At 38.7% G+C, this 16,927-nt stretch overlaps 1 protein-coding gene across 1 annotated transcript in view; it reads right to left on the bottom strand.

The window, feature by feature from the left end:
• Nucleotides 1-5,696: 5,696 nt before the first annotated feature.
• GTF2H1 (general transcription factor IIH subunit 1) overlaps nt 5,697-16,927 on the bottom strand; it is a 33,307-nt gene continuing 22,076 nt past the window's right edge. The window contains exons 10-15 of the mRNA XM_006770895.2: nt 16,109-16,197; nt 15,617-15,734; nt 11,989-12,079; nt 11,432-11,547; nt 9,582-9,674; nt 5,697-6,686 (exon numbers count right to left, since the gene is read on the bottom strand). Of these exons, the coding sequence (XP_006770958.1) occupies nt 6,600-6,686; nt 9,582-9,674; nt 11,432-11,547; nt 11,989-12,079; nt 15,617-15,734; nt 16,109-16,197 (594 nt within the window). The 3' untranslated portion in view covers nt 5,697-6,599. The remainder of the gene's footprint in view (nt 6,687-9,581; nt 9,675-11,431; nt 11,548-11,988; nt 12,080-15,616; nt 15,735-16,108; nt 16,198-16,927) is intronic.

Raw genomic sequence — 16,927 nt, 5'->3', positions numbered from 1 at the left:
TTCATAGCTAAGGGATGAGGCGTAGACAGCAGGGCTCCAAGTGCACTGCATTCCTCTATGTTGCACCAGTCACCCAGAAAGAGGGTCTCAGTAGGAATCTCAGGTTTGGGAGCCAGACACACTTGGCTTCCATCCCTGACTCTGCTCCTACTGCCTGTATGTTTGTGGGCAAGTCACTTTCTAAGCCTTATGCATCTGTGAAATAGGAAAAATAATAGTGCCCACCTAATAGGGTCAATACCAACACGACTTGGTACGGGGGAATTGCTCAATATTCCTATCACAGGAAATGTGTGCTGAGAGAGGCGAGTTGTGGTCACTGTTCTGACTGTTTCATCTATTTCAGACTGTAACTTGTTTGTGGAATTCTCGGCCTTGCACCAGGCCTAGCCTGACCCCTTCCTTAGGTGAGGGCTGTTCCAGAACCTGCACATAATGCCTACTTTTCTTTTTTAAAAGAGGGATGCCTTACAGTGGTTCTTAACCTTCTGGCCCTTTAAATACAGTTTATGTTGTGACCCAACCACAAAATTATTTTCGTTGCTACTTCATAACTGTAATGTTGCTACTGTTATGAATCGTAAATATCTGATATGTAGGATGGTCTTAGGCGACCCCAGTGAAAGGGTCATTCGACCGCCAAAGGGGTCACGACCCACAGGTTGAGAACCACTGCCTTATTATTTAGCACTACAGTCAGTTATACACTTGGCTGGTCTGGTCAGGGAGGGGTTACCAGTTTCCTCTTTTTCCATGGTTGATGCAAGGCTTAAATGTAAAGCTCCACACCAGGTAGGTGCTCAATAAATGTTAGTCCCTTTTCCCATCCCTTTGGAACAATCTGGAACGTTGAACTGAAGACATTTCCTGGGAAGCTTTCAAGAGTCCAATCTAAGAATAGGGTTGGCCCCCAGGAGCCAGTAGAGACCATGACACCACCTGCTTCCCAACCTGCTCTCTCGTCTGAGCTGGAGCTGTGCCGTGGGCAGGTCTGAAACACCTTGTGCCTTGTGACCAAGTGCCTTGTATTCTTTATCTGTTCTCCTCACAATAACCCTATCAGTCAAGTATGACTTCAAGTAAGAACCATGTTATTGATGAAGAAACGGAGACACAGATTCAGTAAGTTGCTCAAGGCTGGGATTTGAACCCAAACAGCCTACGTCAGTGATGGCGAACCTATGACACGCGTGTCAGAGGTGATACGCGAACTCATTTTTTTGGTTGATTTTTCTTTGTTAAATGGCATTTAAATATATAAAATAAATATAAAAAATATAAGTCTTTGTTTTACTACGGTTGAAAATATCAAAAAATTTCTATATGTGACACGGCACCAGAATTAAGTTAGGGTTTTTCAAAATGCTGACATGCCGAGCTCAAAAGGTTCGCCATCACTGGCACAGATGTCTCTTTGCCAGAAAATCCTGTAGTTTAGAAAAATAATTTAAAGTGCATAGAAAATGTCTGGAACAAAACCTTGATAAAGTGAGATTGGGGGTAAGGGTACAGAAACATTTTGTATTTTATATACTTCAGTACTACTAAAACTTTAAAAAATATGCTTTTATAATTTAAAAAAAATCCTCACCTGAGGTTATGTTTATTGATTTTTGGAGAGAAAAACATAAATGTGAGAGAAACATCAATCGGTTGCTTCCCGTTCATGCCCTGACTGAGGATTGAACCCACAACCGTTTGGTGTATAGGACAATGTTCCAACCAACCAAGCCATCAAGCGAGCCACCTGGCTGGGGCTACTTTTATAATTTTCCTAAATGGACATTAATGGTCAATGATCTCGTATTTGTCATTCCCTTTTCATTGCTCTGTCCACCAGACATTTAGCTACTAGAACCAGAAATAAATTTGGGCAATAAAGGCCTTTGAACGGGAACACCTATTGAACCTGAATTTGACACATGATGGGAGGGCAAGTCCAGTGAAGTAAGTGTAGACATTTCTGTGATTATAACTAGCATTTAGTTGAATCATGTTTTCTGATCCAATCTGACAATCTTTTAGAGTATTCAGTTTGTTTACATTGAATGTAATTGCTATAAGTTGGCTTTAAGTCTACCATCTTACTATTTATTTCTATGACTACCGGTAAGTAAACTTTTAAATTTAAGCCAGAATTGCCCTGGCCTGTGTGGCCCAGTTGGTTGGAGCATCATCCAGTACATCAAAAGGTGGCGGGTTCGATTCCTGGTCAGGGCGCATAGGCAGGTTGTGGATTCAATCCCCAGTCTGGACATGTGAGACAACAGTGAGACAACTGATGTTTCTCTCTCTAAAATTAAGAAAAAATAAAACAAACTTAAGCCAGAATTTACCTTATACTTCGGCTTCAGCCTGCTCATTATCAGCCACCCCAACAAACATAGCAGGTTGCCAGGTGGCCAGAGAGGGTATTTGTTTTTTATCCTGTACTGTTAGAGTGGGAGGAGCTGGGTCTTTGGCTCTGCCTCAACAGGTGCAATTCCATGTTGGTCCTATGTATTAGTGATTGATTTTGTGAAAGACTATGAAAGCAGGGTTCTGTGGTTACAAAGTTTGAATTCCAAAGTCGTTTCTGTAACTTTAATACACAGCCAGGCAAGAATATGGATTACAAAGTAAGGCTGATCACTCCGGGACCAGGCTCTAGGCCAGTGATGGCGAGCTTATTGAGCTCGGCGTGTCAGCATTTTGAAAAACCCTAACTTAACTCTGGTGCCGTGTCACATATAGAAATTTTTTTATATTTGCAACCATAGTAAGACAAAGATTTATATTTTTGATATTTATTTTTTATATTTAAATGCCATTTAACAAAGAAAAATCAACCAAAAAAATGAGTTCGCGTGTCACCTCTGACACGCGTGTCATAGGTTTGCCATCACTGCTCTAGGCAATGCTCCAGCTCTGGACAATTTGAGCTGAAAATAACTAAGATTATCCTGGTCTCAGGAACTGGGAGAACAGCTGAGTCTTGAAGAAGCTAAACTGGGAAAGGGCAGAGGTAATGCAGAGGAATCCCACAAGTCTTGACACTGGAGACAGCAATTCTAAGTTTAAAATGGGCAGCCTTCCACCTCAGGGCCACTCCACTGTTGGCTTCTGACAGTACATGCACCAACAGGAAATCACTTTCAGGTTATCTTTCTAGATACAGATGTTTAAAATTTTTTTTTTTTGGGGGGGTGTTCCAGACTGTTGTGGTTATCACAAGATGTCCTACTCATTAAGTCTAAAGCAGACAGCACTACTGACTTTATGCTTCTTTCCAGGAGACACACATTTTCCTAAGGCAGGACATGGTTTCATTATATTATATTTTGCAGCCTTCTGGGCTAATGGGACCAACTAAGCAGACTAACCCCAAAATGTGCTTTGCCATACAAGTAGCACAGAAGAGAACTGGAGGCAGGAGTGACTGACAGGGCAGTCAAAAATACAACTAGGCAACAGGAGCACAGGCTGGGAATCAAAGCTTCCGACTTCACAAGCATCTCATCCCTAAGTGGCTACAGAAGCTTAGCAGTTTAGGGTGAATTCCAGCTCTGGCACTTACTGTGTACATTTGGATAAATTAATGCCCACACCATTTACAATCTATAGCACCATCTGATGCACTGGTTGTTGTGAGAATGAAGTGAGATACAGCAGCAAAGGTGCTTGGTACATGCTGGTTCAGAGCAGCCCTCAGTCATCAATGGCTATCATTTCCCACAGTGGGAAGGTAAGGTCATAGCAGGCCTAAATGGCGGCCAAAGTTCACTTTTAAAGGACTTGAAGGATCAAATATTTCAAAAGCAAAGTAGACATAAAATTGAGAGCTATCTCTGGTGAAATCACTTAAGTCCTTCCTTCTCTATGAGTGACTTGGTCACATACCTTAGGACTGTCCTTTACTCAGTCTCCTTCTTTCTATTTACCAGAACTCTACTCTAATTCAGACCAGTTTCCAATCTGCATTGTTGCAAAAGCATTCTAGGCTTTAGCCTCCCTAACTGCCAGACTTTTACTGAGAAAACCCTAGCAAAAAACCACAGAAGACCTTCAGAAAAAAACGTATTTGCTCAAATTTTCTCCCAGGGGACCCCTTATGCCTAATGGGTAAGGCCTCAATTTCTGACCTTCATACACAAAGCCATTAACGTAAACTGATTTTCCAGCCTCTTGGCACCACTGACCCTTCAATCTAATAAATACACTGTTCCTTTAACACACTGGGGTCTTTCCAAGCCTTCATACCGTCACCTTTCTTTTCCCTATTCAATCTTAAAGGCTCAACTATAGTGTACCTCTTCAGTGAAGCCTACTCAGCTCCCCCAGTTTCTTTTTTCTGGCTTCACTGTATCACTTAATCTTTAACAGAGCATTTTCTTTCTTTACATCTGCCTTTCCCAACAGACATACTCTTTTATTTCTTGTCTTTTTATTGATTGATTTTTGGAGAGGGAGGAAGTTAGGAGAGACAGAGAAACATAGATTTGTTGTTCCACTTATTTATGTATTCATTCATTGGTTGATTCTTGTATGCACCCTAACTGGGGATTAAACCCGCAACCTTGGTGAATTAGGATGATGCTCTAACCCAGTGGTTGGCAAATTCATTAGTCAACAGAGCCAAACATCAACAGTACAATGATTGAATTTTCTTTTGAGAGCCAAATTTTTTCATCTTAAACTATATAGGTAGGTACATTGTTATTAACTTAATTAGGGTACTCCTAAGCTGGCCTTTGCTAAAAACGTCCTCAATCTGATTGAAGTACGTTGGCTGAGGTCATCCTCTTCCAACTCTCCCATCCGCACTTGTCTTGTATACTTGTTTCATCTATCTTTTGCCACCCGCGCGCGATTTGCGGAAGTGACTAGCACTAACCACTGCACAACGAGACTGCTGACTGGCTCACTCAACTTGTGCAAAAATCGCGCTCGCCTCCCCCACGCTGCGTCTCCCGTCTGACCGACACCCCCCACTTCTTCAAAATAGCCTTGCCCAGGCCGGAAACCGACTTCTGCGCATGGGCCACGAAGTTTCAATCACCCTGTAGTGCGCGCCCGCACGTGGTGTTTTGTGAAAGAGCCACACTCAAGGGGCCAAAGAGCCACGGTTTGCCGACCACTGCTCTAGCCAACTGAGCTACTTGGCCAGGGTCCATACTCTTCTATTTAAAACATTTTTCTATCTGTTCCAATGCTATTGCTTAGAGTAGTTGTGGTGATAATACATTTTTAAAGTACTTTGTAAAACTGTAAGGTGTAAGGGATTACACCGTTACTATCCTGCTATGAAAGAAACAGGAGGAATGAAGCAGAAAGTGATGTTGTCTCTTTCCTTTTACCAGTCTGAACAGGGTTTGACCTACTGTGGCCATTATATTAAAGATAACCAGCTTGCATAATGGCTTTAAAAGAGAATGAATAGCCCTCTGCAGTGCACCCAAGTAAATATAAAACATAATGAGAAACCACAAGATGTGTTACAGTTAAAAGTGCATCTATAATATAAAAGTTTTACTTTTTTCCTGTAACTTTTAATGTAAGACATCTAAAGTCTTAAACAGTTGATCCTATTAGGAACAAAATAGGGCACAGCATGGATTCCAGAAACAAGAACATTTCTTTTTTTTGCATTTAGGCTTTTCATCAATGATTATCAATTTGCCAAGGATAGTAACAGTCAGATACTGGAGAAAAGAAGATATGAGAAACATCTTTTATTTTTCTAAAGAAGTGAAAATAAGTAAGATCTCTTATATTTCTCACTCGTAAGATTTTTAAACTTTAAAAATGCAATTTCCTTTTTTCAAAGCACATGCTATCTTAAAAAAAATCTTAGCAATGTACATTTGCACTCAAAGAAGAACATGCAGCACCATTGTCTTCTGACAAAATTCTGCATAAAACCCCACACAACTTCTGCAAATTCTGTTCCCTCTTTATCATTTAGGGACTTAAACCACAAACATTCAGTGCAATATTTATTGTCTCATTTCCGTAGGAAACACAGGACCAATGATGTCTTCTGAGCACAACTGTTTCCTGATGGTTGAGCAACAGTCTCCCTCTGCCCTGCTTTAAAGGACTCTCTTTAACTTACTGATGTAAGGTACAACTAGAATCCAGTAAAACTTGAGGATCCAAGTGGGGGATGGAGGAGAAATACTTAAGGTGTACCCTGTGCCATAAACTTAGAAAAAAAATTTACACAGAAAACAACAAAAACCTCGAATTTTATCAACGCACCCTTTTAAAAAGTGTTGTGTTTTTTTTTTAATTTCTGAAAGCAGCTTAATATGAATCAAAAGCAGTTCCTGAGTAACTGCAGTAAACAGTGTCTTTTTAAAAAATATATTTATATATATATATTTGCAACTTAGCTCATTTTGGTTCTGCCTTAGTTTACCTCCCCAGCTTTTAGTTTAATCAGTTCTTTTCCTTTCAGTTCACAATGTGCAAGTACAATAGCATCAGCTCTGAGAGTTGGCGTGGTGCAGACGTTTCTTGCACTTCTGTTGATCATCTGCCTGTCAGGCCAGGTTTCCAGAGTCACTGTAGGTCACAGTTCTCTCAATCTCACAAAACCTGTAAGAGCCACAGACACCTCACGTTTTCTTCAGCAGACGTCGTGACTGCCACGTGTGGAGCTTGTTGTAGGCTGTCTGGAGCATCTCTTCTATGTGACTTACCAACTGAAAAACAAAGCAGGACATTTAAACAACTGGGCTGGGAAGTCAATGCCTCTGATTCAGATCTGGCATATACTTCAGAGTGCAGTTTCAAAGCTCACTTGCATTTCCCCAATAAGGCAACGAGCAAGCCCTCTGTGAAGCTATTATCAGACACATTTTGTACAGAAACTTGCGATGATGGGGTACAGCAGTGGCTGGAAATTCACCTGTTCTGTCTAGGTTGTAATGTCTGCCCTGTCATTAACTAGTTACAGGACAACCTGAAAGTCTTAACTGTGTGATAGGCCTCAGTTTCTTCTGCTAAATGAGGTCAAGATAGTGGCATTCGCATTACCTTACAGAACATTTGAAAAATGTCTCATTCCCTTGAAGATTCTGATGTAGCAGGTCTGAGATGAGACCCAGGAATCTTTGATTTTCAAAAGCTCCTGCAGTTAATTTTGCTGCATAGCCAATCTTGTGAAGCACTTTTCTATGTTTTCTAGGGCCTTTCCAGCTCCAACATTTCAGGATTCCAATATAACCCAGTAGATTACAGAAAATCTAAATGGTTTCAATGCTTCACACAAGTAGTAGTTCATAGCTGAGGTCAGCGCTACGTATCTTGAGTAGAAAAAAATTTGCCCTCATCATGGACATAACCAGAAGTCAATAGGACCACATTGGTCTAAGTGGTCGGCAAACTGCAGCTCTTTGGCCCCTTGAGTATGGCTCTTCCACAAAATACCATGTGTGGGCATGCACATACAGTGCGATTGAAACTTCGTGGCCCATGCGCAGAAGTCGGTATTTTGTGCAAGAGCCACACTCAAGGGGCCAAAGAGCCACATGTGGCTCACGAGCCGCAGTTTGCTGACCACTGGTCTAAGCTAATGAAGACTCGGGAGGTAGAATGTCTTTGGAATATCTGTTTCCTTGGAGGCAGACATTTTTTATGTGGTTGGAAGCAAAAGTCTTTTAAAGTCTCCAAGTCAATTCTGGCAGTATTGGGGTAACAATCAGGAAGTCCTAAATCCTTTAAGCATGTCAATGACTTAGATCCAGTCTGAAGGAGAGTTAAAAAAAAACCTCCTATTTACGTCGGTTATCATTGAGAGTGTGTGTGTGTGTGTGTGTGTGTTGTTATTTAGTTCTGTCTGGAACTAAAAATGATACAAAAACAAAAATCATCCTTGCCCTGCTGCACCAAGATTCTCCAAGCTGCTTTTCTGGTAACTAATACTGTTATATTTTGAGAAAAAACAGCTTAGAATGTTTAGGGTATAAAGACTTACTAAAAACCTTACTGATGCAGATTTTTCAGCTTTCAATTATAAAACTCCTTTTGATTATCCTACTTATGGATATATTGAGTCCTGAGTGTGTATATACTATTTTTTCCTATCATTTTTGAAAGGATTTGCATCACACACACAAAAACAATCTTTTGTGGTTGCTCTAGTCTTGCATTAAAAACACCGCTAAGCCCTAACCGGTTTGGCTCAGTGGATAGAGCGTTGGCCTGCGGACTGAAAGGTCCCAGGTTTGATTCCAGTCAAGGGCATGTACTTTGGTTGTGGGCACATCCCCAGTAGGAGGTGTGCAGGAGGCAGCTGATCGAAGTTTTTCTCTCATCGATGTTTTTAACTCTCTATCCCTCTCCCTTCCTCTCTGTAAAAAAATCAATAAAATATATTGAAAACAAAACAAAACAAAGCTAAGCCCTGGTCGGTTTTGCTCCGTGGATAGAGCACTGGCCTTTGGACTGAAGGGTTCCAGGTTTGATTCCGGTCAAGGGCACATGCCCAGGTTGTGGGCTCGATCCCCAGTGGGGGGTGTGAGGGAGGCAGCCAATCAATGATTCTTTCTCATCATTGGTGTTTCTATCTCTCTCTCCCTCTCCCTTCCTCTAAGAAACACACACACACACACACACAAAGCTAAAAACCCTGGCACAAAGTGACACTTTTCATTCAGTACCTCATCCAGCACCCCACCCTGATGTAAACAATCAGGGGCTGTTGAATTTACTATCACAGTGGCAATTCTGCCTTTCATTGCGTTGCTAGGTTCATGCTTATTACTCTGGCTTTCAAGATATGTATTTCTTGTTGTTATTAATCCTATACTGAGGATATTTTTCCAGTGATTTTCAGAAAGAGTGGAAGAGGCAGCGAGAGACAAACATTGATGTGAGAGAGATATATCCATTGGCTGCCTCCCACACCTGCCTGGACCAGGACCTGGGATGGAGCCTGCTACCAAGGTGCATGCCCTTGACAGGAATAGAACCCAGGACCCTTCAGTCCATGGGCCGACACTCTATCCATTGAGCCAAACTGGCCAGAGCAAAAATAAATTTTTTAGGAACACATACATAGGTTGTAAATCTATAAAGAAAAACATGGAGATGATTATTAGAAATGCCTCATTAATCATGGCCTTGATTACGAGTGAGGGGTATGAGTGAGGGGTAGGTAATTGACAGGGACCCTCAGGGAATACCTATGGGTATGGAAATGTTCTATTTCTTTTTTTTTAATATATATTTTATTGATTTTTTACAGAGGAAGGGAGAGGGATAGAGAGTTAGAAACATCGATCATCTGCCTCTTGCACACCCCCCACTGGGGATGTGCCCGCAACCAAGGTACATGCCCCTGGCCGGAATTGAACCCAGGACCCTTCAGTTCGCAGGCTGACACTCCATCCACTGAGCCAAACCGGCCAGGGTGGAAATGTTCTATTTCTTACTGTGATTGGTGGACACACATATATTTATTATTTTAGAGTTAAAAAACAGTATTCTGAGTTAGAGAAAAACAATGTATTCTACTCATTTACATGAAAACAAAGTTAGTCTCATTTTACTACATAGAAAAAGAAAATCAGGCCAAAATCAGATTGTTGCCTTACGTTTGTGCTTAAATACTGTCTTCGAATTTTTTCTTGGAATGGGCAGAGCTTTGTAACCTGGAATCGTTCCAAATTACTTTTCATTTTCACTACCTACAAAAGGTGAAAGAAATAATGAATTACAATCTCAAAGCATTTATAGAGATCAAGATAAAAATGCACTAAGGAAGGTTACTTTATTATTATTTTTTTAAAGATTAATTGGCTCCACCAGGCAGAGAAGCAAGATAATTAAAAATTTAAAAGTAAAAGAAATCTATCCCCAAATAATGGTTGCTGTAGAAAAAACTTAAAAAATGCCAAAGGTAGAAAATAAAAACATACTTATTATATTAATACTTTGGTCCATAACTCATATCCTTCCCGACATTTTTTAAAATTTTATTTTATTATTGTATTTTTTATTGTCTAAAGTTTTACATATGTCTCCTTTTCCCCTGATTGACCCCCTCAGCCATTCCCATCCCAGGCAAGCCCCCACCGACCCAGTGTCTGTGTCCATTGGTTACGCTAATATGCATACATACAAGTCCTTTGGTTGCTCTCTAACCCCAACACATCCCCTACCATTTGTCTCTGGATCTACTTTTGTTCATCAAATTATGTTGATCATTATATCCCACATTTGAGTGAGATCATGTGATATTTATCTTTCTCTGATTGGCTTATTTCACTTAATGCTCTCCAGTTCCATCCATGCTGTTGCAAATGATAAAAGTTCCTTCTTTTTATAGCGGTATAGTATTCCATTGTGTAGATGTACCACAGTTTTTTAATTCACTTATCTGCTGATGGGCACTTAGGTTGTTTCCAAATCGTTGCTATTCCTTCTTGACATTTTTTGTGCATGTGTATAAATGTATATATGCAGAAAATACACAGTGCATACTATTTTAAAATTTCACTAGGTTTAATATGAACATCTTTCAGTCATTAAATACTCACCCAAGTCATCATTTAAAATAGATGTATAGAAACATCAATGATGAAAGAGAATCATCGACTGGTTGCCTCCTACGAGTTCCAACCAGGTCCCGGGCCAGGGAGGAGCCTGTAACTAAGGTTCATGCCCTTGACTGGAATCGAACCTGGGACCCTTCAGTCCGCAGGCCGATGCTCTATCCACTGAGCAAAACTGGCTAGGTCTGGGTCAAGTCATTTAAAAAGAAATGATCAGTTTAAGTTTTTTTTTTCTTTTGCAGATTTTAGATGAAAATGCTCTTTGACTGTTATCTTTAAAGATAATTTATTTGAATACTAGTGAGTATGAAAATTTCCTCTTAGGTTTATTGGGCCACTTGCATTCTTTAGTGAGTTAGTTGTCTGTTAAAATTCTTTTGCCTATTATTTTTAATAGGGCATTTGTCTTTCTCTTAAAAAATTTAAAGAATAATCTATATAGTAAAACTACTACCATTAATACTATACTTTTCTATCTGCCAACTTTCCTTTAATTGGTTAACAAGATTTTAGTGTTAAATAGCAAGTACTATATTTTTCATCAATCTCAGTTTAGATTTTATTACTTCTAAAAAACATACCAAATAATTATACTGATGTGACTTGTTTTAGGTCTCTGTTCTTTAATCATTCCCAGTGGCTTAGAGGTAAATACAAGTTTTAAGATGTATGATCATATGTTATGGAACTGGTCTGGACCTAAGTTTCTTAATCTTTAAAATTGGTATCAATACCTACTCCATCAGGATGCTGTGAGGCTTAAATAACATATGCAAAGCAGTTATCCCACTGTCTGTTACATGGTAAACAATACAGATTTCCAATTTCAAAATAATACCTCACTAAGTCACACTACTATAATAGCTGGCTGTGTTTGGAACTGGTTCTACCTTTTCTTCTAGGAATGGCGTATTAACAGGAAAGCAGGACCAAAAGTGCCGAAGAAGTTCCCCAACAGCCACATACAGGTGTTTCAATTCAGACTGAATATCATTTGGCACCATCTCTGCAAAAGAAAAGCCCATGGGATAAAAGCTGTTTTCCCGTATATATAGTCTTGGAAAGAAGGACATGCACTCGTTGCCACTGCCAAACCAGGATGTGCTATTCTGAGATATGTTACTGATTTTGTGGCTGACAGATCACAGAATTTAAATTCCTTTGGGATTCTGGAAAAACTTTTAGGTTTCCCTTTATTCTAAGAGGCAGGTGAGGAAAAAGGAAAGCTTTTAGGGTGATATAGGGAGACTACGAATGTGCCACTTCTTGTAAAATTAAGACAATTCTGAAATCAAAGTTATTGTCTAGATATGTTTCAGGATCTGGATGCATAAAAATTACAACAAAAAATATCCCAGAAAATTTCCAAAAAAACACCAATAAAATTTTAGCCCTTCTCCTCTCAAAGTGCTCTTTAGACAGCAATAGAAGGTGGTCCAGCACATACGGTTTATGGCTTGCTGTGTCCCTCCCTGCATAAGTGCTCCTCCAGGCGACAGTGCTGTGATGGTGCTGGTGGCGGCACTACTTGAGAGAACCTGAAAGAAAACACAGAAAGTAGTTTCCCTCTTTTTTGCTATCTTTTTTAACATTTCAGTTTTATAGCAAAATGTTGAGTTTTATTACTGTATAAATATATAATTTATAGCAACCAGAGTGAACTACTACTTTTTACACAGAAACACGGTGTGTGTAGAAAGTGAATATATACCAATCTTCCAGGAATACTAAGCAAGTCCACAGGTACCCCCGAACTCACACACTTTTGCCTTGTCAAACCTTTTCTTAAGCACCAATTCAACTTAACTTGTGAACTCTTACCATTGAAGGTAAAACTGAGTTTAAGAAAAAGAAACAAGTAAATCAACATGTATCCTTGCTGGGAGCTGGGGGATAGGGGTGGGGTGGGGGGTGGGAACACAGCAGAACTACATCATTTGTCATCAAAGAACTGAATATACTTAGCTAAAAGAGGAAAGAATGTATTCTGTACTGTGTCAGTATCAACATTCAGGGACATAACTGACCTATCTACTCAATGAGCGCCCACAAGTGCCAGGCACAGTGGCTACAGAGGAACAAATCATTTGGTGAATAGCTTCAAGTGCAGGATTAGTGTGTCCAAAGTTTTTCAATGGAATTTTTACAAGTATAAATCCATGTATGTATGGGCTAGAGAAGAAAAATTAAGCTTGGTATTGAGTATAGCACATAACAACCATGAGTCAAGGGGACATGAAGTTTACTTTGCTATTTCCTTTTGTCAGAATATTTATAATGCATTGTAACCAAAAACTTGTGATTACTGAGCTTGCTGACTAGCTCCTGGCTGCACTCAGGTATATACACCTGAGAACACATAATCTCTTGGGCCTTCATGCCTCAATGTTTCTCAGATAATAAAATCAAATTGGGGGGGGGGGCAGGAAGGGTACATATGGGGAAGACTGGAAATACTTAAGACTAACCACAGGTTTAAAAAGTTAGGCGGGTCTCTTGGGCCCAATGGCCAGATATTGGACAATTACAGTCTAGAAGGAAAGAAATGGTCAAATAAGCCCAAATGTGTGTGTGTGATATATATGCATATATGTATTTCCTAGTTCTGTCTGCTGAGGAGACAATAACACAAGTAGCAAATTACACCCTAATAGCAATGAGTACACCCAATACTGGGATCTTGGTTTCTAAATCTACTCAGTACTAAAAGGAAGATTCTGTGACTGGGGCAGGTAAAGTATAAGATGAACCTCAAAAACCTATCCCATTGTGCCATAAAACATAAAATAAGGAGGTGCTCAACTGATGAACATTATCAGAAACATAAAGAAGCCAGTGCAAAGGGCTTGGAAAAGGTCTGACTACAAAGGGGCACGGGTACATTTTTGGGGGCAACAAAACTTTTTTTTATATTGATTGTGTTGGTGGTACACAACTGTGTATGTTTATTAAAACCCATAGAACAATACACTAAAAAGGGTAAATTTTACCTTAGTTTAAAAAAAGAAAAAAATAGCAACAATTTATAACCCATAGAATAACGTAAGAATCCATGCTGATATAAGTAAATACAGGAGAAGGGAAGGAAATTTTCTTTTAGTAGAATGTCAACTGATAAGACTGGATGATGGATTTAGAAAATCACCATTTAACCACCACCATGATAATAATTGTTTTCAGCAAGCATCATCAATGGATTCTAAAAAACTAGTGGGTAAAAGTTTGATGGGAAATAGAATATTTACAGTCTTAAAATAACCCACAATTATTAATTACAAAGGGAAAAATATTAACTTTTTGGTGGAGAAACCAGGCCAATACTACTCTAATCAAGTGATCAAAGTTAATATCACAAGTTAGGACAAATAAGTATGTGCCTGCTGATGTGAGGATGACACATCATTTACAGGTTAGTTCTGTGGTGTTTCTGCTAAAAATACATAATATGAGTCCAATGTTAAAGAAACATTAGGGAAACTCAATTGAGGGCATGCCACAAAAAAATGGCTTGTACTCTTCAAATATGAAGGTCATGAAGGCAAAGAAAGATTGAAAAATGATTCCATTTTAAAGGAGACTAAAGAGACATGGGAACTAAATGTAACTCATGAACCTGACATGGATGCTGGACCAAGAAGTCTTCTTTTGCTATAAGGGACATTAGTGGTACAACTGGCGAAATTTTTGTAAGAACTCAGGTTAGATAATACTTTTTTAATGTTAACTTATTGTTTCTATAACTTTACTGATATTACTTATGATAATATCTTGTTCTAGGAAATACGCACTGAAATATTTAGGAATAAAGGGATCTACTCTCAAAATTGGTCAAAAGACATTTTTTGTAACTTCCTGTCAATCTAAGATTACTTCAAAATAAAAAGTAAATATAAGTCCCAATATGTGATGAGGACTACAGTAAAGTCAGGCAGGAACTCAGTGCCTCAGTATTTATAAAAAGAGAAATGGAAAAAACTCATTATGGGGTATATTAAGGATTGCTTTACAGAGGCAATGAAATCTGAGGTGAGTCTTGAATAATTATTATTAGTTTCCCATGGCAGAACAGATTAAGGGCATTCTAAGAAAAGAGAAAGCATGAGCAAAAGCACAGGAAGCATGAAGATAGTATGATCAAACAACTCTGGGTAGTCTAGTGTGTTAGGTTGGAACACAGGACTCTTTGTTATGTGTGGAAGGGAATGGTGGAGATATGGCTGTAGGCAGAACAAGATGTGGGTTAAGGCTTATAAAGGGTCTGGCATACCAGACAAAGGCATTCAGATAATTGCTGTGGCAACAAAAGGGGACAGTGAAGGTTTTTAAGCTGCAGAGTGATAAGATCAGAATTATGGTTTTAGAAATATAATTGTAATGGCAGTGTGGAAAACTGATCAGGTTTGCATAAAGAAGGTGATGAAATAAAAAAAAAAATACTGAAGGCCTGACAGAAATTGATGATTAACTAAAGTATAAATAAGGGTGGGGAAAAATAAAGAACAGATAATGAGCTCTGTTTTACATACTTATTTTATATACTGAGGTCATACAGAATAGTTAGAAAGTGATGACCAGAAGGTATTTTTTGAAAGATTTTACCAACAAAACTGTGTATATGGAAGAAAAAATTAGCAATCACAAAAGCCATTATTTTTCATTATCATATTATCTTCAGATGCTTCTTTTTTTAAAAACATTTTTTAAGAATATATATTTTATTGATTTTTTACAGAGAGGAAGAGAGAGGGATAGAGAGTTAGAAACATCGATCAGCTGCCTCCTGCACACCCCCTACTGGGGATGTGCCCGCAACCAAGGTACATGCCCTTGACCAGAATCGAACCTGGGACCCTTCAGTCCTCTATCCACTGAGCCAAACCGGTTAGGGCACAGATGCTTCTTGAATTAGCCAAATACCTTTTCTCTCTACCTCTTGATTTTTTTTGTATTTATTTAGCAGAAATATGTTTCTAAACACAATTAAAATATTAGTTATATAGTTGGTTGTGCACATAAAATAAGGAAGTAATTGGGTGTGTGGGAATTCTGGTTTTCAAACAATATAAATAACCCACCTGAGTTAATTTGGGTGTATAAGCTTCCATTTCTTGTCTAATACTTTGAAAAGAATTAATAATATCCTGACTTGTTGCATACTGTAGTGACTGGATAGGAGTTGGACCATGATAATACCTAAATGTTAGCAAAGAAGAAAGAAATTACACAGAATAAAGGTGCTCAATATTTGTTTTTAAATATTTTAGCAATCTCAGTACATTTCCCTCACAGCAAAAAATGATAATACAGTTAATGAGATTTCAGTAAGATGATTTATTTCATAAAAGGACAATAAGATGAAAACAGCACAGAGAGCCAAAATTTATTTTCTTGGTTTTGATAATTTAGGATCCTTTCCTGAAATGCACAAAGTACATTAAAAAAAAACCTGTACTTTTATGGTAACAAACTAATTAAATTTGAATACTACACTTGCAGAATATATTCTGCAATGACTTGTGTTATATAACTATTCTGCCTCAACTTAATTTAATATTGACCAAACTTACCTATCTGACTTCTTCAGGTTTAGCGCAATCGTTTTTATGGAATTATTTTTTCCCAAGTCTTCATATTCAATGGACTCTTGTAACTTCGCCTATAATTATTAACACACTTTTAATCATAACTTCCCCTTGTAAAAGTAATGAACATGACTGAAAAAGTAAAACTGTATGGTCTTCATAACATGGGCTTCACTTCTAGAGATGACTGCTGTACAGGTGGTTGAACCCATTTTCTCACCAACCAATTAGAGAGAACACTTGTTTTCCTACACTCCAACCATTCTATTACTACTAAACTTTTAATTTTTGACATTTTGGTAGGTAAAAATGTGTATTTTACTATTTCCCCCCAAGTAAATGACTAATTTATACTTTTTCTCCAATTTAGTGTTTGTTTTTTAATTATTCCCTTTTTGCTTATTTTTCTGTGGATTAATTTTTGCTTAAATCTTTGATCCACTTGGAATTTATTTCAGAATAAGGAGTAAAGTAGGTAATCTGAGTTTCTTTTTACTAAATTATTAATGAGTCTTCCTAACTCCATTTGTAGAATAATTTGTTTTTTGCCCACCAATTCTGAAATGCCTCTTATCATCTAATCTAATAGACAAACATGGTAATTGACCGTATCTTCGCCACGCCTCCCATGGGCTAATCAACACAAAATGCAAATTATCTACCAATAAAGATGGCGGCTAATTTGCATACTGCAGGCAGATCCCACTGCACTGCCCTAGCGTGAGATCCTGGCCTGCCGTGTGCAGGGAGGGGCAAGCGGGGTGGGTGGCAGTGTGATCTGAGCTACCGCCCGCGCCAGCGCGG

Source organism: Myotis davidii, unplaced genomic scaffold, assembly GCF_000327345.1.
Source record: "Myotis davidii unplaced genomic scaffold, ASM32734v1 scaffold2325, whole genome shotgun sequence".
Taxonomy (NCBI): Eukaryota; Metazoa; Chordata; class Mammalia; order Chiroptera; family Vespertilionidae; genus Myotis; species Myotis davidii.
Note: the sequence above shows the minus strand (reverse complement) of the source record. Positions and strands in the feature narration are given on the sequence as shown.